This window comes from Mustelus asterias, chromosome 28, assembly GCF_964213995.1.
Source record: "Mustelus asterias chromosome 28, sMusAst1.hap1.1, whole genome shotgun sequence".
Classification (NCBI taxonomy): Eukaryota; Metazoa; Chordata; class Chondrichthyes; order Carcharhiniformes; family Triakidae; genus Mustelus; species Mustelus asterias.
In genome coordinates, this window is record NC_135828.1 from 16,334,595 (window position 1) to 16,358,255 (window position 23,661).

Below are 23,661 nucleotides of genomic sequence, written 5' to 3' on the forward strand. Positions count from 1 at the left end.
CGGGGTCCTGGCGCCGTGGCCCCGCCCCCGGCCGGGGGGTTGTCAGTGCGCAGGCGCGGGCGCTGTCTCCTTCAGTTCGCCCTTAAAGCCGGAGAGAGGAGAGAGGCAGGTAGTGTACCCGGGGAGAGGGGGGAGAGATAACCGGGTAACACACGCGGGGAGAGGGGGGAGAGATAACCTGGTAACACCCGGGGAAAGGGGGGGGGGAAGAGATAACCCGGTAACACAGCCGGGTAATACCGGAGAGAGAGTCAGCGAGGTAATGCACCCGGGGAGAGGGATCCGTACCCGGGTAAATACGGTAATAGCCGGCTGTGGGGGAATCTAATACCGGGTAAATACGGTAATACCGTAATGCTGGGGAGGGGGAGCGCGGTCTGACCCTGGGTAAATACGGTAATGCTGGGGAGGGGGAGCGCGGTCTGACCCTGGGTAAATACGGTAATGCTGGGGAGGGGGAGCGCGGTTTAACCCAGGGTAAATACGGTAATGCTGGGGAGGGGGAGCGCGGTCTGACCCCGGGTAAATACGGTAATACCCGGGGCGAGAGTCAGAGCGCCGGCAGGTAATGCCCGGGAGGAGAGGGTGCCTAACCCCCGGGGAAAGACCCCACATCCACCCCCTCCTCGCCGCCCATCCGCAACCTCAGCCTTCGGGCCCGAGTCTAGGCCCCCGGGGCCGGGCCTTTCATTCAGCCTGGAGCCGCCTTCCCTCCCCCCCCCAGGAGGGGTGTGGGTTACTCACACCCTCCCCCCTCGGGAATTGGGGGGGGGGGGGGACACATTTACCTCCCCACCCGGGGTGGTGTGAGACCCCCCCCTCGGCGGGCAGGAGGCCGCTCTCCGGAGTGACTCGAGTCTGTAAGATGGCGCCGGGATGCGGGCCAGGCCTGAGAGAGCCGGGCGGGGATTTCCAGGCGATCCCCCGCTCCCTCCACAGAGCAGCCCCACTCGGTCAAGGTGATCGCTTTGACCTCAGCATCTGGCCGGCCGCTCAGTGCAGTTGTGCATCCCCCCCCTCTCTGAATTTCATTGAATAAAATCTCCTCTATTCATTCCCCCCCCCCCCCTTTGCTGCAACATTTTGATTTATTTTAAACTCCAGAACCTTTTTTTTTTCCTGAGTGAGGAGAGTTCCTGGTTTATTATTGTGGTACTTCTCCTGAAAGGAGGAAATTGCTGCATTGCATATGGAAGGGCGACATGTGGGAGGCAGAATGAATGTCATTCCTTTCCTTTAGTCACGTCTTTCCTTTGCGTCCTCTCTCAATTGCCCTGCACAGCCCAGGGAAATAGTCTTTGCTGCTAAAACACCCAATTCCTTCACTGATTTACAGGAAAAGTTACATCTGCAGTGGGGCTGGTCTGGCTGAGGGATGTATTCCAAAGAAAATTACAGCACAGGCCCTTCGGCCCTCCAAGCCTGCACCAACCATGCTGCCTGACTGAACTAAACCCCCCCCCCCCCCCCCAACCCTTCCGGGGACCATATCCCTCTATTCCCATCCTATTCATGCATTTGTCCAGACTCCCCTTTAAAAGTCTGCTTCCACTACCTCCCCTGACTTGATTTTGATCAGAAACCTTTTTATTCGTTACATGTGCCACCTCGGTTATAAAGCAAGCATAGAGCCTGAAGTGTAAAATATTTACCTGTAACCAGGCCATTTCAAATTTCTAGCTTTACTCATTTCTTGAGGTCCAGGATTTGCCAGCTTATGTTTCTTGTCTTCACTGGCTGTTGAATGGTTGGGTGGGTATGAATGTGGAGTGTGTTCAGATGCAGTCTTGTCCAGTTGTTCATGATGGCTGCACAATCTTAATAGTGTAGTTTTCCAATTCATATGAAATTGGTGTGCGAGCCCCCCCCCCCTCCCCCCCCATCGTCTGCAGAGGTACGTATACAGAGCCTCTAAGGTTTGGTGAGGAATAAATGGGATATGTTAAGTTCAAATCCATGTTTTCACAGACTTGCATGACTGTCATGATGCTGATAATAGGATTTATCTACCAAAGAGTCAACAATGCTGATAGCCTTTTCTGATGCATTCCTATCTGCTGTAGATTAAACTGATGTTCAGCTCGGCTTACAATAAAGGTTTCTAATTTGAAATAGCCAACTTGTTTCAAAGTTGTAACTTATTTTTTGTTTTAATCATTTGCAAGTGTTAAGAAATTATTTATTGTGTAGGAGTGCAGATTCTTGAGAATGTAACTTTAGCAAGCCAGAATTTCCAGTTTTAGTGAGTCCTACATACAAACTAAGACACAGTTTATATAGTACAAGGGAAAGTTGTGTCCATGACAATGTAAATAGTATGCCATCTGTTTGTGTTTCTGATAGACTGGTTGAAAGTTGGGTTGAATAGTCTGTTTATCTGCTCTAAATACTGAATGTAAATTAAGATTTAATCTTTTTGATCTTGTATTTAATTGATACAGTTGCTACATTTATTTCAAATTTGTTTTATACACCTTTTTAAAGGTTGGAATAGACTCGCTTTTAAATCTGATTTGATTTATTATTGTCACATGTATTATTATACAGTGAAAAGTATTGTTTCTTGCGCACTATACAGACAAAGCATACCGTTCATAGAGAAGGAAAGGAGAGGGTGCAAAATGTAATGTTACAGTCATAGCTAAGGTGTAGAGAAAGATTAACTTAATGCAAGGTAGGTCCATTCAAAAGTCTGACAGCAGCAGGGAAGAAGCTGTTCTTGTCAATTGGTACATGACCTCAGACTTTTATATCTTTTTCCTGACGGAAGAAGATAAATGCGTGGTAATAGTTTGTGTTTAAAATGCCAACTGTTCTCCCAATCTTTTCTGCACTTACTAAGCCCTGCTATATTGAAGTAATGCCTTGGCCTGTCACATTTTTCACTGTGAAAAGGAAATCTAAACTCCTAGTACTCACTGTTAGTTACATGACATCAGTAAATTTAAAAAAAAGATAGTTTGGTATTGACCTTAATCTTTATTTCAGAAGCTGCCTAATAATCGCACCGTGGACACCTGTCCAAGTATTAAAGTTTTGAAAACAAGTACCTGATATGGGTCTAGTTTCAATCTGCTGTGACGAGCAGTTTTTCCAGCTCCTCCCTCCATATTGTCTTTTTGCTCATGATGATGGGCAAGATTTGGGTGCAGTTTACTCTGTGTGGGATGGAAAAGATCATGTTCAATCTATTTATAGGATGCTCCCAAATCAAACATGCATCAAACCCCTCAAGCATTTACCTTTAACTTTTCACATCCAAGATTGGCCTCAAAATTTCAACTTTTACACTGATGAGCTACTTAAGTGAATTTTTGGTCTACATCAAGGTGGAGTGGAATTTGCATTTTTATTCTTTCATGGGATGTCAGCGAGGTCAGAATTTGTTGCCCTCGGATTGAGTGGCTTGCTGGGTCATTTCAGAGGGCACATTGCTGAGAATCTGGAGGCCCAGACCAGGTATTTCCTTCTCTAAAGGGCATAAGTGAACCAGATGGATATTTACAACAATAGTTTTATGGACACCATTGCTGAAATTAGCTTTCACTTCCAGATTTTTTGTTAATTGAATTGTGGGGTTTGAACCGTGTTCCCATACTCTGGGCTTCTGGATCACTAGTCTAGTGCCATTACCAATGGACCACCATCTCTCCTGAATTAGCTCTTTAAAAGAGCTGACACGGGCCTAATGGACTGAATGGCCTCTTTCTGGGCTGTATTCAATGATTCCTATGTTTATTCAGTAGTGCTGTTAGCAAGAGAGGAAGTTGATGGTAAGCAGAGTAAAGTTTGTTGTCCGTTGGTAGGCACTAACCATCCTACACCTACGAACTATTCATGTAACTACTTTGATCAGATACTAAAACGATCAGTTTCTGTCACCACTAATGCATTAATTGCATAAATTAGCTGCAACTAAGTGACCCTTGTAAGTACATCTCAAATTTGCTGTCCCCAATCTTGAACTTCTGTCAAGTGTGATTATGCACAATATGACATTTAATGCAAAGGTGCTATTGGCTATACTCAAACTGAAATGCTTTGAGTCTAACATCAATAAAACAGTGCAATTATTTGGACACCTTGCTGCACTGTTTTTTGTAGTTGGAAACTGTCACAACTTTGCTTTTCCCAGTCTTGTTTCTGTAGCTGCTGTTATATATCTTCATAAGTGAGTAATTCTTAATCGTGAACTAGTTGGAAATCATAAGGCAGGACACTACAGGGAGAAAATGTGACAGATAGTGATTGGGTGATGCAGACCTTGGTATTTGAAACCCTCTGAATTAACATTTAAGGAAAGAAGACTGAGGAATGGTCTTGATTTCAGTACAGTGGATGCAGAATGACATGATTTGAATTTAATAGGAATATAAGGGCTCAGATGAGCATGGACCATATAATTAAAATAGAAACAAACAAGGGTCCCTGGGGAGGAAGGAAGAAAGAAAAGGCTTCGGGGATTTGGTGCCGGAAGAATTGGCTGTCAGGCAAAGCATTTACTTTATCCTGTTGGAAGATTGGATCTTTACTGGGAGCTGTATCTGGTGCATCTTAGTTTTCAGTCTGTATCCCAGTTCCATTTTGTGTCCATGTGGCATCCTTGGCAATTTGGATTCATTTAATCTGTCTCCATTACTGCACTTGTTTGCTTTTACAAGGGGGAGCAAGTCTCGGGTTCATGTTCCTTTTGCAATGTTTGTGGTAATTTTCAAATCTGGATTGCAAGTGAAACAGAAACTTTGGTTTTACCTCCTCCCGCCTGAGTTTACTTGAATGTGGAACTTCCTCGTTTTCAGTCCTGGCATTGAGACTGCTCCACTTTTAAATCTTTCTTGCATCTGTCCAGTCACGGTTAACTAGATTTGAAAAGCGGCCCTTATTGATTTGTCAGTAATGAAGCAAATTAAAAGCAGATTACTCAAGATCTTAGCTGCAATTGTTTTCCTAGGTCCTCTGATTATCCTTCACCATAAATGGTCTGTCCTCCAGAGATGAAGAAGAACCTGTATTTTCTGTTGTATGGTACAGGAATAAGAGAAGTACATTGCAGAGCAATGTTTTTGCACAGGGAGTGATTTTTTTTTTTCTTCAAGCAAAGTGGCATCAAGCCTTATCCCATGACAGTTGTGGTCAGTAATTGGTGCACACGTATGTTTCAGTTGCACTTAATCTTCACCCCAACATCTACATTGGCCACACCTTTGTCAGTTTTCTTTTTGCATGTTCTAGGATTTGTCATTGTTGGGGATTAGCATTTGATGGACCTAATGGTCTCCTCTTTTTATGTTTTTGCTTGTTGGCGATTGCTTCACTGCATGTGGTGATGTAAGCGTGCAGGCAAGGATTGCAAGCTTTGTTACTGAATAAAACCCACACTTTGTATACGGATCTTTGTGCAAATATTGAAATAGTGAATTTTAGCCCATTTACAAGTATATTCTTGCAGTGAAGTATGGGGACGACGGTATAAGATTGAAGGTGTTTTGAAGAATTGCACGTGATATTTATTCATGTACCAGCAGACAGAAACCATGCATTGTGCAACGTACGTTGTTGCTTTGCCCCCTTTGTTTCCATGCCCTGGATTTTTTATCTCAACTGCGTTACTGAGAGGTGTTTAGTCAACAGGGATCATAAGTTGCTTCACGCTTCTGTGTGACCACCTCTCTCTTTCTCTCTCTCTCCTCCCTCCCCACCCCCCACCACAGCTGGGTCATGCAATGTGAGCAGAACAGGCCCATCTGTCTTTGCAATGTTTTTGGTAGCATATGGTTATGTTTGAGGGATAGAATGTAGAAGATTGCAGAGAAGGTTAATGGTTGGCAATATTTTTATGCAAGCTAATGAACAGCATGCAACGTGGTGATGTGTTACAGGGGTACATGGAAAGTTTTCTGTATTTGGCAGGGCAGGATTCAACTAACTGCAATCGCAAACTTGCATTACTGGGGAAGAGGAGACACATTAGGATTTAAAACTATATTAATGTTTAAAGTAAGCTACTATTCCATTCTGGCCTAGTGGTTGAATTTTGTTTACTTTCTATCTGTCCATTGGCATCCTGGAGCCTTGCAGGGGTCCTTTACATTGGCATTATATCAAATTTGTAAGTTACTATGAAGCCTTGTGCCTAGTGGACTGTGCAGATGTGACCTGATAGTTTTTGTCTTTAAAGCATTATGGTTGTATGATCAAATCTTAACTAAGATATATTACCTTTGGTTAAGGTAATATATTTTCATTTTATTTGCCTAGTAGTAGTGAGGCATCATAAAAGCCACTTAGCAAATATTTGATGTGTGCTGCTCCCTCAGGGGTAAAGGACAATATTTTAATGTGTTGGGTTACTGGTAGGTATTTTCAGAATAACCTAGATGTCTATTTGATTGTTCCAACAACAAGATGGTTAATATTGAGATGCTGAGGGTAATGCCAGTTATTTTTCTCCGTTGATGAGTGTAAAGGGTTACGGGAAAAGGGCAGGAAAGTGGACGTGAGGAATGTCGGATCAGCCATGATCCTGTTGAATGGTGGAACAGGCTTGAGGGGCTGAACGGGCCTACTCCTGTTCCTATTTCTCATGGTCCTTTCTTGGTCAATGTAAACACTTGAGTAGAAGCTTGAAAGCTTATCACTAAATCCTGATGGGCCTTTCCACTTGGCAGGAATTGGTTAGGATAGTTCATAGCTTTTAAAAAAAGTTGATAGTTGCTGGTAGTGCTGTCCTTTCCCCACTCGGTGTGTAACCCTGTGGGTGCTGGTGGTACTGACTTTTCCCCACTCAGTGTGTAACCCTGTGGGTGCTGGTGGTACTGACTTTTCCCCACTCGGTGTGTAACCCTGTGGGTGCTGGTGGTACTGACTTTTCCCCACTCGGTGTGTAACCCTGTGGGTGCTGGTGGTACTGACTTTTCCCCACTCGGTGTGTAACCCTGTGGGTGCTGGTGGTACCAGCCTTTCCCCACTCGGTGTGTAACCCTGTGGGTGCTGGTGGTACTGACTTTTCCCCACTCAGTGTGTAACCCTGTGGGTGCTGGTGGTACTGACTTTTCCCCACTCGGTGTGTAACCCTGTGGGTGCTGGTGGTACTGACTTTTCCCCACTCGGTGTGTAACCCTGTGGGTGCTGGTGGTACTGACTTTTCCCCACTCGGTGTGTAACCCTGTGGGTGCTGGTGGTACTGACTTTTCCCCACTCGGTGTGTAACCCTGTGGGTGCTGGTGGTACTGACTTTTCCCCACTCGGTGTGTAACCCTGTGGGTGCTGGTGGTACTGACTTTTCCCCACTCAGTGTGTAACCCTGTGGGTGCTGGTGGTACTGACTTTTCCCCACTCAGTGTGTAACCCTGTGGGTGCTGGTGGTACCAGCCTTTCCCCACTCAGTGTGTAACACTGATTCCATGATGGCTACGTGCAGATTCTGCTTTCCCCAGATTACAGAAATATTGATGGTGCAGTGCAGGAGAGGAAGCTGTTTGACCTATCATGTTTGTGTTGTCTGTTTGCTTGGACAACCCAAAACGAATCCCATACCCATCCCTGTCATCCTCTTTTTAAATATTTAAACTGATTTGAGAATATTCAAGGACTGAAAGTTCGCATTTGGCTATTTGAAACTGATTTAACAGCAAATCTGGATGCATTGCCAGGGTTTGCTGCATTCCCAATTCCGAAAGTTGGGGTTTCAGACTTCCTTCTGGAAATAAGCCATCCTTTCAGTTACTTGAATTTGTTCATTTAATTAGATTATGATTGATCTGATACTTTTCATTTACCTGCATTTGTTCCATATCCTTTAATTCCCTGAACTAACAAAGGTCTATTTTTCTCAGTTCTGACGTCAGCTGTTTTAAGTGAGTGTCCCAGGTTCCCATGACTCTTGGCATGAAGTAGTGCTTTTTGACATTGCTCTTTGGCCCAGCTCTAACCTCCAGTTGATGTTCCATGTTCTGGATTGTCCTCCATGTGAAAAATCCTTTCTCAATCTGCCCTACTAAATCCTTTAATCATGAGTACCCCATTGAGATTACCCATTAATGTGCTCTGACAAAGGGTCACCCAGACTCGAAACATTAGCTCTGTTTTCTCTCTCCCCAGGTTGCTGTCAGACCTCCTGAGACTTTTCAGCATTTTCTGTTTTTGTTTCAGATTCCAGCATCTGCAGTAATTTGCTTTTATCACCCACTTAATCTGCTGTACTTGAGGGAACTCCTGCCTAGCCCATGCAAATTGTCTTTTAATGTATCTTTACAGATACCTATTGTGCATTTTTTGTGTCCAATTGTGAGAGGTTATTCATGAAAGCTCACCTTCTCAACTTTGCCCCTTGCCTGAGGTGTGGGGGTCCTCGGGTTAAAATCGCCACCAGTCAGCTCTCCCCCTCACAAGGGAGAGCAGCTCATGGTCGTCTGGGGCTATGGTGACTTTACCTTTATTTGTTAAACTGGTTTAGGCTATACTCAATGTTAGCTAAGACAAGATTAATTTTAACTCTCAACTGTTGCATGTTACAGTCGTGTGAAGTGAGATTTGAGTAATTTCCCTGGGGATTTCTTGGATCAAGCTGTGCAGTAATTATGCTTTTGGGTGGTAATCTCTTTAGTTTAAAAGAAAATGCTAGGAATACTCCACAGCTTTGCTAACATCCTTGGAGAGCGAAACAGTTTGTTTGGGGTCTTCAACCTTTAGTCAAAACTGTAAAAAGGTTAGAAAAATAGATTTAGAGCAAGTGGGAGGATGGGGAAAAGGCCTGTAATATTTTATTGATGTATGTTTATCTTTACAGATATAATGGCTGTACCTCCATCATATGCAGACCTGGGCAAGTCGGCCAGAGATATTTTCAACAAAGGCTACGGTACGGTATTTCTACAATCAACATTTTAGAAAATATACCTTTAATTTCTAACTGTTTACCCTGTTTGTGCTTTCCCATTTACAATCCAAATCAGTTCGCATCTTGAAACTGGCTGCAATTGACTAATCCATTTCTGCACACTTTCTGTTTTTCATTTTTATAGTTTTCCTCTACTTATCTAATTCCCTTGTGAATTGTTGCTGTTTCTCCATATTGGTCACTTTTGGGAAAATGGTCCAAAGTCCCCGATAGCCTTTCATAGAAACCCTACAGTGCAGAAAGAGGCCATCTGGCCCATCGAGTCTGCACCCGACCACAATCCCACCCAAACCCTACCCTGTTATCCCTACACATTTACCCGCTAATCCCTCTAACCTACGCATCTCGGGACTCAAAGGGGCAGTTTTTAGCATGGCCAATCAACCTAACCCGCACATCTTTGGACTGTGGGAGGAAACCGGAGCACCCGGAGGAAACCCATGCAGACACGAGGAGAATGTGCAAACTCCACACAGACAGTGACCCAAGCCGGGAATCGAACCCAGGTCCCTGGAGCTGTGAAGCAGCAGTGCTAACCACTGTGCTACCGTGCTGCCCTTTCCTGTTGTTCTTCCAGTGATTGTGTTTCTGTTCTGTAACCACCAGTTTGTAGAAACTGTCTTTCATTATTGATCCTCTGGTCATAGAATCCCTACAGTGCAGAAGAGGCCATTTGGCCCATTGAGCCTACACTAACAACAATCAGATCCAGGCCCTATCCCCACAACCCATGTATTTACCCTGCTAGTCCCCCTGACACTAAGGGTAATTTAACATGGCCAATCAACCTAATTTGCACATCTTTGGACTGTGGGAGGAAACGCCACACAGTCACTTGAGGCAAGAATTAAACCTGGGTCCCTGGCGCTGTAAGGCAGCAGTCCTTTGGTCAGGGTGGTTCCTGTGCTTCTGTCAGTTTTATCCCCACCCATATGAGGTGTGGCTGCCTTCTCGTAACTTTCTATTCAGCAATGACTGCTCTGTCGCAGCAAAATGGGCAAGTTTCCTTAATAGTAAAATAAAGAACTTGGTTAGAAAATATTTTGGTTGATCAGCTGAAAACTGAAACTGTAGAATTTGATGTGCATGCACTTAGTGCCATTCTCTAGATCATACAATGCCTACACTGCAGAACGAGGCCATTCGGCCCATTGAGCCTGCACTGACAATCCCACCCAGTCCCTATCCCCGTAACCCCATGTATTTACCCTGCTAATCCCCTTGACACTAAGGGGCAATTTAACATGGCCAATCAACCTAACCCACACATCTTTGGACTGTGGGAGGAGCACCCGGAGGAAACCCATGCAGACATGGAGTCTTGTCCAATATGATGGCCGCTATCCACTTGTGTCAAATTGGAAATCCAGATGTGGCTGTAATAGACTTGAGCATGCAAAATTAATTCTCATTTAAGTGTCCGCGTGTTGGTGAAATGATGAAATAAACAACAGAGCGGATGAGTATGTTTTGGTCATTGTGGCGTTTTACTTCCCTATGGATGTTTAAATATATACAAGTGCAGTATTTCCCTGTGTTGTACGAGTGTATGCAAGATATTTAATACTAAAATTACTGCTTGTAGCTTTGAAAGTATAATTGGTGTCAGGTGCACGCTTCCATCACTCGAGTACTCCAGGTTTCAATGCTGCTTGAGTAGTTTTCCCATGGTTGTGCAATCTGCTACTCAAATACGCCACCCCTCTGCTAAATCTGTGGAGATGGCTTTGTGGTATGTGACACAAAGTTGGTGTTTTATCAATTCTAGGTCACACAACTGCTCTACAAACGCCACTTTCAGCCTAGTCTCAGTCTTTCTGCTCACCAATTCTTGTCACTTCTGAAGCAAAAAGCTGGAAATTTTAAAATGTAATTTCAATAAAATGGCACAGGGCAGTTGTGTACAGGCAAGTCTATGAACCAGCTACTAGCTGTCCTGCAGACAACATTCGGGTCAAGGGTGTTAAGCCCCTATTGATCAAGACGGTCAGTCGGAATGTACCGCCGACCAAAGATTGGTAAATGTTTCTTTTTTAAACAGACATCAGCCACCACTCTTCGTATAGCTTTAAGGGTGGGTGGGTGGGTGCAGACCCAAAGTACATTTGCAATGTAAATTAAGTGCCATGTCTCAAACCAGTTTTGAAGCACTAACCTCTCGCACAGGCTCTCACCAATCTGGTTTCAGTATGAGCTGTATTTGAGTAGCAGATTGCGCAACCATGGGAAAACTGCTCAAGCAGCATTGAAACCTGGAGTAGAACAATGAACAGTACAGCACAGGAAACAGGCCCTTCGGCCCTCCAAGCCTGTGCCGCTCCTTGGTCCAACTAGACCATTCGTTTGTATCCCCCCATTCCCAGACTGCTCATGTGACTATCCAGGTAAGTCTTAAACGATGCCAGCGTGTCTGCCTCCACCACCCTACTTGCAGCGCATTCCAGGCCCCCACCACCCTCTGTGTAAAAAACATCCCTCTGATATCTGAGTTATACCTTGCCTCTCTCACCTTGAGCCCGTGACCCCTCATGATCGTCACCTCCAACCTGGGAAAAAGCTTCCCACTGTTCACCCTATCTATACCCTTCATAATTTTGTACACCTCAATTAGGTCTCCCCTCATTCTCCATCTTTCCAGGGAGAACAAGCCCAGTTTACCCAATCTCTCCTCATAGCTAAGACCCTCCATACCAGGCAACATCTTGGTAAACCTTCTCTGCACTCTCTCTAAAGCCTCCACGTCCTTCTGGTAGTGCGGCGACCAGAACTGGACGCAGTACTCCAAATGTGGCCTAATCAGCGTTCTATACAGCTGCAACATCAGACTCCAGCTTTTATACTCTATACCCCGTCCTATAAAGGCAAGCATACCATATGCCTTCTTCACCTTCTCCACCTGCGCTGCCACCTTCGAGGATTTGTGGACTTGCACACCTAGGTCCCTTTGTGTACTTCTGAGGCTTTATAAAGCACTGGTTAGGCCCCATTTGGAGTACTGTGAGCAATTTTGGGCCCCACACCTCAGGAAGGACATACTGGCACTGGAGCGGGTCCAGCGGAGATTCACACGGATGATCCCAGGAATGGTAGGCCTGACATACGATGAACGTGTGAGGATCGTGGGATTATATTCATTGGAGTTTAGGAGGTTGAGGGGAGATCTGATAGAAACTTACAAGATAATGAACGGCTTAGATAGGATGGACGTAGGGAAGTTGTTTCCATTAACAGGGGAGACTAGGACGCGGGGGCACAGCCTTAGAATAAAAGGGAGTCACTTTAGAACAGAGATGAGGAGAAATTTCTTCAGCCAGAGAGTGGTGGGTCTGTGGAATTCATTGCCACAGAGGGCTGTGGAGGCCGAGACGTTGAGCGTCTTCAAGACAGAAATTGATAAATTCTTGATTTCTCGAGGAATTAAGGGCTATGGGGAGAGAGCGGGTAAATGGAGTTGAAATCAACCATGATTGAATGGTGGAGTGGACTCGATGGGCCGAATGGCCTTACTTCCGCTCCTATGTCTTATGGTCTTATGGTGTTTCTATACTCTTGATGGCTCTGCCATTTATTGTATAACTCCCCCCTACATTAGTTCTTCCAAAATGCATCACTTCGCATTTATCTGGATTAAATTCCATCTGCCACCTCTCCGCCCAATTTTCCAGCCTATCTATATCCTGCTGTATTGTCCGACAATGTTCATCGCTATCTGCAAGTCCAGCCATCTTCGTGTCATCTGCAAACTTGCTGATAACACCAGTTACACCTTCTTCCAAATATATATATATATATCACAAATAGCAGAGGTCCCAGTACAGAGCCCTGCGGAACACTACTGGTAGTCATGATGTGGAGATGCCGGCGTTGGACTGGGGTAAACACAGTAAGAAGTTTAACAACACCAGGTTAAAGTCCAACAGGTTTATTTGATAGCAAAAGCCACACAAGCTTTCGGAGCTCCAAGCCCCTTCTTCACCTGAAGAAGGGGCTTGGAGCTCCGAAAGCTTGTGTGGCTTTTGCTATCAAATAAACCTGTTGGACTTTAACCTGGTGTTGTTAAACTTCTTACTGTGAACACTACTGGTCACAGAGTACTCGAGTGATGGAAGCATGCACCTGACACCAATTATACTTTCAAAGTAGAGTCACTGTAAACAGTCCGCCAACTGGCAAAGTTTTGGTTTTGGATTGTTTCGTTGCCAGGCTGGTATAGATAACTCTTGACGTTTATATCCCAGCTTTGTGCGATAGATATTTCAGATTACCTATCATCATACCATTTTAGCCACAAGCAGTAATTTTAGTATTAAATATCTTGCATACACTCGTACAACACAGGGAAATACTGCACTTGTATATATTTAAACATCCATAGGGAAGTAAAACGCCACAATGACCAAAACATACTCATCCGCTCTGTTGTTTATTTCATCATTTCACCAACACGCGGACACTTAAATGAGAATTAATTTTGCATGCTCAAGTCTATTACAGCCACATCTGGATTTCCAATTTGACACAAGTGGATAGCGGCCATCATATTGGACAAGACTCCATGTCTGCATGGGTTTCCTCCGGGTGCTCCGGTTTCCTCCCACAGTCCAAAGATGTGTGGGTTAGGTTGATTGGTCATGCTAAATTGCCCCTTTAGTGTCAAGGGGACTAGCAGGGTAAATACATGGGGTTACGGGGACAACTAACTTGTCAGTGCACCTTTCCCACCTTGCCTGGCATTAGCTAATATTTCTGACTACCTACTGTCACAACACTTCTAGTGTAAAATATCTTAAACTCTCAATACAGGGAAATACTGCATCTGCGTATATTTAAATATCCATTAGAGGGAAGTAAAACACTACAATGATCCAAAAGGTACTCAGCCGCCATGTTATTTTATCATCTCACTGAGCACATACGCGCACCGTGCAAATGAGAATTGATATTGCATGGCTGTGTCCATAAGTAATAATCAGCCATGTCTGATTTCCAGTTGGTCACATCTGCATATTGGCTAATGTATTGGTTAACACCTCCTATTGGTGGCACGGTGTTGAGTGCAGCATTTTGGGCCAAGCTTAAGAAGAGCTTATCAGCCTACCTGTGTAGGCCAGTAATGCCCTTGTAACACAGAGGCGGTTCCTGTCTAGATTCACAATATTATAACGGTTCATAACAACGTGAAAGTATTGTGTGTGTGCAGTGCCCCTTTGCTATATCCATTCTGCAATATAAATCGAGATATTACTGCCAGTGAGAAGGGGCACAATTATGCAGTGGTTACAACAGATAAAAAGGTCATTTACTAAAAACCTGCTGGCTGGATAATCAGATGAATCTTTGTGAGATATCTGGAAACATGTAGTGTTAGAGAGTATTATAAAGCGCTCACAGCATTCCACCCAAAGGATTCACGTGGTGTTTATGCTCCATACCTAACCCCGAAAACATATCCTGCTGTTTATTTCTTCTTCCTCTGGTTATCTGGCTCCCCTCTTAAATACATCTATTTGCTATTATGGTAGTAAGTTCAACATTCTAACCAGTCTCTGGGGAACCTGGATACCCTATTGGATTTAAAGTCCGTCTTTATGTTTATGGCACCTCATTCTGGTCTCCCCTGCAAGTAGAAATCTCACTGTTTCTACCCTATCGAACAATTTCTGCCCTGTCAAATCACCCCTTTAGTTGCCTCTTCTTGAGAAAAGAGCCCCAGTCTGTTCAGTTTTTCCTGATGGGTATAAGCTTTTAGTTATTGTATCATTCTAGTGTTTTTTTAAAAATGTGTTGCTGGTGGAGTTTGCACGTTCTCCCCGTGTCTGTGTGGGTTTCCTCTGGGTGCTCCGGTTTCCTCCCACACTCCAAAGATGTGCTGGTTAAGTGGATTGACCATGCTAAGTTTCCTCCCTAGATTAGGTGGAATAGCCAAGGTAAAGGTGCGGGGTTACAGGGTTAGGGTGGAGGGGTGGGCTAGGGTAAGATGGGGCGGCACGGTAGCACAGTGGTTAGCACTGCTGCTTCACAGCTTCAGGGTCCCGGGTTCGATTCCCGGCTCGGGTCACTGTCTGTGTGGAGTTTGCACATTCTCCTTGTGTCTGCGTGGGTTTCCTCCGGGTGCTCCGGTTTCCTCCCACAGTCCAAAGATGTGCGGGTTAGGTTGATTGGCCAGGTTAAAAATTGCCCCTTAGAGTCCTGAGATGCGTAGGTTAGAGGGATTAGTGGGTAAATATGTGGGGGTAGGGCCTGGGTGGGATTGTGGTCGGTGCAGACTCGATGGGCCGAATGGCCTCCTTCTGCACTGTAGGGTTTCTATGATTTCTTCTATGAAGATGCTCTTTTGGGGAGTTGGTGCAGACTTGATGGGCTAAATGGCCTCCTTGCTGCACTGTATGGATTCTATGATGTTGTAGTAAATACACAATCTATACTTCAATCACTTGATTCTTACAGCTTCAATGATGGTACCTTACTAACTTCACCCATTTACATGCTGTTAACAGAAATGTTTTTATAGGATAGATTTGAGTTAGTGTCTATTCTGCTATACAGAGTGCGAATACACTTCATTAAACACAACTTTTCTGTTCTCTAGGTTTTGGTTTGGTAAAGCTTGAAGTGAAAACCAAGTCTCACAGTGGAGTGGTGAGATCAATTAACGTTTATCCACACTATAGTACTTTAAATGTTTGGATCCTGCGGTTCTAGTGGGGAAAAATGTGTGTTTTTTAGGTGTCATCTCTATATTTTACTGAACCATTTTTAGAGGAACCAATCAATAGCCCGTATTCTGAATCATGAGGGGGTTAGACAGAGTGGATAGGGAGTAACTGTTCCCATTGGTGGGAGGATAGACTGTACCTGTTAAAAGATGAATAACGAAAGCGCCTAAGACAACATTAGGAAAAACTTCCTTCTGCAGCAAGTGGGTTAGATTTGGGAATGTGCAGCCTGAAATTCTGATGGAGGCAGATTTCGTCGTGGCTTCTAAAAGGTAATTGGGTAATTATCTGGAGAGAGAGAGAACTTGCGAGGCTATAGGGATAGGGCAGGGACCGGGGACTGAGTTGCTGTGGTAGAGAGCTGACACAGACACGAAGGGCCAAATGGCTGCCTCTCGACTGTAAGCATTCTTTGATTCTGTTCTATATCTGATGGCTCGTGCTCTGATTTTTGAGCTTGGGTTGGTTCAGAGCAATGATGTGACAACATTGAAGCAAATGCATACTGGAACATGAAATGTTTGCGAGGTGTTTGTGATTTGATGCTTCAGTTTGGGGTTTGCCCCAAAGTTGGAGTGCGGTATGTTCGGAGAAGCAATGCTTTGAGAAGAAAGTGTAGTCAGCCATGAAGGATTGTTTGGCTGCTTAATCTAAATGGCACCATTTTCATTTGGTGGAAACTCCTAATCTCATTCTTTTGAAACCACTGAGATCCTGGTAATATCTCACCTGTATTGTGGCACAGTAATGAACGTGGATAGATGACTGCTCATTCTGTTGGTCAACTGTTTGCCACACAATAGTTGGCAAGTTTAATCTAAGTGCATTGGAATGTGTGTGGGGTGTAGTAGTTCTTGCTATTTTAATGACAAGTACATAGAAACATGCATTCACGACGCAACCATTTCTTTATTGATGTTGTACCTCAGTTATGTAGAATTCTGTTGAGTTTTGCAGCACAGAAATGGATCATTTGGGCGCAAAATATTTTGTGTGGGTGTTTGTTCCACGTGAGCACTGTCTCACCCCATCAACATGTGTTAAGTACCCAATACAGAAATGCAATTTTTCTAAAAATGTGCTTGGCTACCTTGAATTGGATGCCTATTTTGGGACTGGTTGATCTCTTAGCAACCCTAGTTGTAATCATCGTTTGCCATGTACATCACATGGCTCCTGGAACTAGTATTATGACATAAAGGACCTGCCCTGCATTACTTTGGATGCAAGGATTAGCATTTTTTATCAGATGGCCTGTTACCTTTTGATAGAAGCTTGTAGCACAGTCATATGATTGCCATTCTGCTCTGCAGCCTGCTTAGCCACATTATTTTGGTCAGGTTCAGACAGAGCACTCAGTCTGCTCATTCTCGGAGGGCAGACTTGGAGATTAATGCAATCTGACTGCCTTAATGCTACATTTCTGCTGACGCTGAAACATGTTTTGTTCTGTTGTGAGAAATATTTATTAGTAGCAAATGGTGCTTGTCAAAATTTACATGCAGTAAAACATGGTTCTGCTTGTCATGGTTCTAGTGTGACTTCAACACACGTTACTGTTGCTAGAAACCATAGATTAAGTAGTTATTCAGAATACTGAATTGCTAGTGAGTATTGAAATGACGCGCACAAAGCTGTAATTTAAAGAATTCTAATTATTTGAGATTGTGATACAATTAAGTTTGTGTGTGCATTGTCAGTTGAATCTTAATAGCCAAATGCTAATTGAAATGTAGTACCCCTTGTCAACACGTTTCTTGCATAAAAATGCCAGTCAATTGTTACTTTTTGGCCTATTAATTACTGCACCTACTGTATTCCCCCCCCCCCCCCCCCCTCCCCAACTTAAAACTTTGCTGCTCAACCTATCCCCTGAATTTGTTAGCACAGATACTTGCAGCTCTCTGGTGAACTGCCTAAAGTGTCCATTATTATAAGATCCTGAGCAGTGTGCCCTGTCCACACGTATTTACATGTAGAAGTCGTCGGACTGTAACAGGAGCGGGACCCACACAGACCCCCCGCCCCCCCCCCCCCCAAACCTTTTATACTGTGTGCTTATAGGGCTGCTGAAACTATCCAAGCGGAGATCAGCTGAACATGAGGAATTCAATCTAAATTGTGTTTTTAAAAACTGCTTTGAAATGTTTGAGATGCGTTGAGGTGAGATACAATTACAAGTCTGCATTTGTCACCATTATTTTATAGTCGGAGGGGGAGGGGTGTGATTCTCTTATATAATGATGGATAAATCTGTAAATTCTAAAATGACAAATCTATTTATAAATCAGCTAAACTCTTGTTTGCATTTTGTGTGCTTAAAGACAGCCATAAGTAAATGTGTAAATTGATGTGGGTAGATGTTCCATATATTTACAAGTAAATGAAATGTGAGTGTGGAAGGTACTAATTTTCACTCCTTCTCCCCTTCACAAAATTGACAGGAATTCACAACTTCGGGTTCATCAAACACTGAAAGCGGTAAAGTATCTGGAAGCTTGGAAACCAAATACAAGTGGTCTGAATATGGCCTCACATTTACAGAGAAGTGGAACACTGACAATACTTTGGGCACAGAAATTGCAATTGAAGATCAGGTAACCATTTGACCACGTGGCAGATCAAAATCTAGTGCTGTATTTTAGCTCAAGTCAGGTTGAATGGGAAACGGGTAAAGAATGCAAGATTGTGCAACTATATGATGGTGCTAGTTTGTAAATTAGCACTGTACGGCTCACTGGATATTTAACAGTGTAATTTGTGGAAGAACCCTGTACTTTTCTTCGTTAAAATAATGGGCAGTTAATCTTTACATCCATCATCCAACTGTTTTAAAGTAACCTATGCGATATTAGATAAGAGCAGAAATTTGTTGTGGTTACATTTAGCTCTGAAAGGAATAATGTCTTGCATATTGAACTGTACACTCAAACATTTGTTTTCTTCCTTTACCAGCTTGCCAAAGGTCTGAAATTGACATTTGACACTACCTTCTCACCTAACACTGGGTAATTATAGTGGTTTAAAAATGGGCAGATTGCTTTTTTTGGAACTGACTTGTTTATACATTGGATACTAAATTGTCCCCATTTTGCCTCCTCAGCAAGAAGAGTGGCAGAGTGAAGACCGCCTACAAGCGTGAATATGTCAACCTGGGCTGTGATGTAGATTTTGACTTTGCAGGCCCCGCGATCCATGCTTCAGCAGTTGCTGGTTACGAAGGATGGCTTGCTGGTTATCAAATGTCCTTCGATACGGCCAAATCAAAACTGACCCAGAACAACTTTGCGGTGGGCTACAAAACTGGCGACTTCCAATTGCACACTAACGTGTAAGTTATGCTGGTGGTATGATACTTGGTTTTATGTTCACTTTAACTCTGGTTTGCTTGATTATTTTTGCTAATACTATTGGGTGGCACAGTGGTTAGCACTGCTGCCTCACAGCGCAAGGGACCTGGGTTCAATTCCAGCCTTGGGTCACTGTCTGTGTGGAGGTTGCACGTTCTCCCCGTGACTGCATGGGTTTCCTCCGGTTTTCTCCCACAGTCCGAAAGACGTGCTGGTTAGTTCTATTGGCCATGCTAAATTCTCCCTCCAGTGTACCCAAACAGGCACCGGAGTGTGGCGACTAGGGGATTTTCACAGTAACTTCATTGCAGTGTTAACGTGAGTCTACTTGTGACACTAATAAATAAACTTAAAACTTTAAACTTTAATATTAAAAAAAGAGTGAATAGACTTGGTCTGTGCAACATAAATATCTTCTCAAATAATTGAATTTTTATTTCACTGCTTTGGATCAAGCTTGAGACACTCGAACCAAATGTTTATTTTAAGGTGTGGTTTAAATCTTCAGGAATGATGGTGCTGAATTTGGAGGTTCCATCTACCAGAAGGTGAGCGAAAACCTGGATACAGCTGTAAATCTTGCCTGGACTGCAGGCAACAACAGTACCCGCTTTGGCATTGCTGCTAAGTACCAACTCGACCCTACTGCTTCCATTTCTGTGAGTGCCACTTTCTTTCTTCTGCTCATGAGAATTTCAGTGCTTTCCAACATTTGTTTTTGGTGTGTGTTACTGATTTCCACTAATGTGTTTCAGGCAAAAGTCAATAACGCCAGCCTAATTGGAATAGGTTACAGCCAGATTCTGAGGCCAGGTAGGTTTCCATTCCTTTTTGTTGCATTTGTTTGAAGACCATGATGGGTAGTTCATTGAACTGTAAAGTGTTTATGGAAGCAGTGAATTCTTACATTTTCAACCAGATTGGGATTAAAGGTTCCTGTAGATTGCAGTGCATTCATTAGATTCAGCGGTTACTATTTCTTCCATCTGGCACTGTTCTGTTAGATACTTGGCAAAAGCAGAACTTGGGAATCTTGACTACCTATAAGGCAGAGACAGTATCCGGAGTAAAAGCAAAATCCTACGGATGAACAAAGAACAGTACAGCACAGGAAACAGGCCCTTCGGCCCTCCAAGCCTGTGCCGCTCCTTGGTCCAACTAGACCAATCGTTTGTATCCCTCCATTCCCAGGCTGCTCATGTGACTATCCAGGTAAGTCTTAAACGATGTCAGCGTGCCTGCCTCCACCACCCTACTTGGCAGCGCATTCCAGGCCCTCACCACCCTCTGTGTAAAAAACGTCCCTCTGATGTCTGAGTTATACTTCGCCCCTCTCAGCTTGAGCCCGTGACCCCTCATGATCGTCACCTCCGACCTGGGAAAAAGCTTCCCACTGTTCACCCTATCTATACCCTTCATAATCTTGTATACCTCTATTAGATCTCCCCTCATTCTCCGTCTTTCCAAGGAGAACAACCCCAGTCTACCCAATCTCTCCTCATGGCTAAGACCCTCCATACCAGGCAACATCCTGGTAAACCTTCTCTGCACTCTCTCCAATGCCTCCACGTCCTTCTGGTAGTGCGGCGACCAGAACTGGACGCAGTACTCCAAATGTGGCCTAACCAGCGTTCTATACAGCTGCATCATCAGACTCCAGCTTTTATACTCTATACCCCGTCCTATAAAGGCAAGCACACCATATGCCTTCTTCACCACCTTCTCCACCTGTGTTGCCACCTTCAAGGATTTGTGGACTTGCACATCTAGGTCCCTCTGTGTTTCTATACTCCTGATGACTCTGCCATTTATTGTATAACTCCTCCCTACATTATTTCTTCCAAAATGCATCACTTCGCATTTATCCGGATTAAACTCCATCTGCCACCTCTCCGCCCAATTTTCCAGCCTATCTATATCCTGCTGTATTGCCCGACAATGCTCTTCGCTATCCGCAATTCCAGCCATCTTCGTGTCATCCGCAAACTTGCTGATTACACCAGTTACACCTTCTTCCAAATCATTTATATATATCACAAATAACAGAGGTCCCAGTACAGAGCCCTGCGGAACACCACTGGTCACAGACCTCCAGCTGGAAAAAGACCCTTCGACCACTACCCTCTGTCTCCTATGGCCAAGCCAGTTCTCCACCCATCTAGCCATTTCTCCTTGTATCCCATGAGCCTTAACCTCCTTAACCAACCTGCCATGTGGGACTTTGTCAAATGCCTTACTGAAATCCATATAGACGACATCCACGGCCCTTCCTTCATCAACCGTTTTTGTCACTTCCTCAAAAAACTCCACCAAATTTGTAAGGCACGACCTCCCTCTTACAAAACCATGCTGTCTGTCACTAATGAGATTGTTTCGTTCTAAATGCACATACATCCTGTCTCTAAGAATCCTCTCCAACAACTTCCCTACCACGGACGTCAAGCTCACCGGCCTATAATTTCCTGGGTTATCCCTGCTACCCTTCTTAAACAACGGGACCACATTCGCTATCCTCCAATCCTCAGGGACCTCACCCGTGTCCAAAGAAGCGACAAAGATTTCCGTCAGAGGCTGGAATTTGAAACAAAAGCAGAAAATGCTGGAAAGTCTCAGCAGGTCTGACAGCATCTGTGGAGAGAGAATAGAGCTAACGTTTCGAATCTGGATGATCCTTCGAACGAGCCAATTAGTGCAGCTTGAATGATTCCAAGTGCAGCTGATGACCAGGAAATCTCTTGCCTAAACCTTTATTATAAATGCAATGTCTCTAAACCCACTAAGGTTAAATACCTTCAATCCAGGCTGTGAATCTTTGCAGGAAAGATGATCTCAAATTGAATGGGTATGGTCAGCACAACTAATATATGGCAGTTATATCGGGTGGGATTCAACAAGGCTGCTGAAGGGCAACTTGACACGTCCCATCCCAACTGATTTATTTTCCATGTTACTGCAGGTCCCTGCTATTACCTGTAAGTTGAGGTTTGTTTTGTTTATCTCTGGAGCGTAGGAGGCTGAGGGGCGATCTTATAGAGGTCTATAAAATAATGATGGGCATAGATCAGCTAGATAGTCAATATCTTTTCCCAAAGATTGGGGAGTCTAAAACTAGAGGGCACAGGTTTAAGGTGAGGGGGGAGAGATACAAAAGGGTCCAGAGGGGCAATTTTGTTCACACAGAGGGTGGTGAGTATCTGGAACAAGCTGCCAAAGGTAGTAGTAGAGGTGGGTACAATTTTTGTCTTTTAAAAAGCATTTAGACAGTTACATGGGTATGATGGGTATAGAGAGATATGGGCCAAATGCGGGCAATTGGGACTAGCTTAGGGGTTTTAAAAAAAGGACGGCATGGACAAGTTGGGCCTGTTTCTATGCTGTAAACCTCTGACCTCTCTATAACTCTATATTGATGCGAGTGAAGCAGGCTGATCACTACCTAATTCCTGATTTCCTCTGCTTGCCTTAAAGTGGAGCAAAGAAGGGCTCAAACTAGATCATGCAGATCTTTTTACTGGTCTGGTCATGGTTAGATTACTTTGAATTGTCATTAAACAAAAAACATTTAAAGCTTCTGCTGTAAAAGTCCATGCCATTGCGGCACTGATTAGTTCTGGTTTCTGTTTAAGATTAAGCTGTCGATGGTTTTGTCCAAATTGGATCTTGAGAGACATGGAAGTGAATCCAGTATGCCCTAATATTTCTAACCACCTCCAATTTGTCCACTGCAGGTATAAAACTCACTCTGTGTTCCCTAATTGATGGAAAGAGCATCAATTCTGGCGGTCACAAACTTGGTCTGGGTCTTGAATTGGAAGCTTAAGAAATGCACCTTTTATCTTCGATGACAAAGGGATATCGGAAGAAAGCAGCATTTGGCCATAACATGTAATTTCAACTTGACCAATGGGCTTTTCTGGAAAGGAAGTTTCAATTCAACCACGTACCTGTATTTTTAGTACTTTAAAACTGTAATTGTTTTTTTTGAGTGAAATTGGTTATCTAGAAGGTGATACAGAAGTCATATGTCACTCATTTATACATAATTTAAACATGTATTTAACTGTTAATACAACAGTCCTAATAATGGAATAGGCCTTTACAAAACACAAGTCGTGACTGCATGTTTCCTGGTTTAATGTCTATTTTGAGACGTTGTGCTGTGTCAGTTCACCTACAGTTGGATAAATTGAAGTTATCCAAGTTGCAATTAAATTTTATGGAATCTGTGTATAGCAAAAGAAAAATCACAACTATTTTCGGTATCCCAAACCCATACAGTTGATGCTGAATAAAAAGAATCAAATCCAGCGTGTTGTTTTATCCCTTTTCCTCTTCGTGTAATATTTGAAGCTGCTTACTGCTGTGCACGCTTCTCCCAGGGAGCAATGGGTCAGTTTGACGCACTTTATGATGGCTGTGGAAGATGACCAGTTTTTGTGGACTTGGTTTGCATTTCCTTCACTTTTGCTCAATTGTATGTACACCACACTTCATACACACCGACTGCTCCACGTTGAGTTTACTGCAACCTCCTTACTGTATCCAGGGGATTGGTGCAAGATCTGTCTCTGGTGTAGAACGGTCACCACAAATGTATAAGACGACACTGGCCCCCACAGTATCTAATAGGCATGTGGTGCTTTCAGTATAGAAAGGACCCCCACATGCATCAGAGAGAGACGGGTGCTGAGCCACT

The 23,661-nt window shown here is 43.8% G+C and overlaps 1 protein-coding gene across 8 annotated transcripts; it reads left to right on the top strand.

Moving 5' to 3' along the window:
* LOC144480268 (non-selective voltage-gated ion channel VDAC2) lies at nucleotides 1-23,272 on the top strand. Of its 8 annotated transcripts, none has more exons than XM_078199596.1 (9): nucleotides 1-109; nucleotides 8,789-8,860; nucleotides 15,489-15,538; nucleotides 18,060-18,212; nucleotides 18,571-18,623; nucleotides 18,719-18,946; nucleotides 19,474-19,624; nucleotides 19,721-19,778; nucleotides 22,694-23,272. In XM_078199596.1, the coding sequence occupies exons 2-9, from the start codon at nucleotides 8,794-8,796 to the stop codon at nucleotides 22,783-22,785; spliced, it is 852 nt and encodes a 283-aa protein (XP_078055722.1). In that variant the 5' UTR covers nucleotides 1-109; nucleotides 8,789-8,793; the 3' UTR covers nucleotides 22,786-23,272. The 8 variants fall into 8 exon arrangements, with proteins under 8 accessions (XP_078055722.1, XP_078055727.1, XP_078055724.1 ...); XM_078199601.1 differs by having other exon boundaries at nucleotides 52-105; XM_078199598.1 differs by having other exon boundaries at nucleotides 81-100; nucleotides 8,787-8,860.
* The last annotated feature ends 389 nt before the right edge of the window (nucleotides 23,273-23,661 follow it).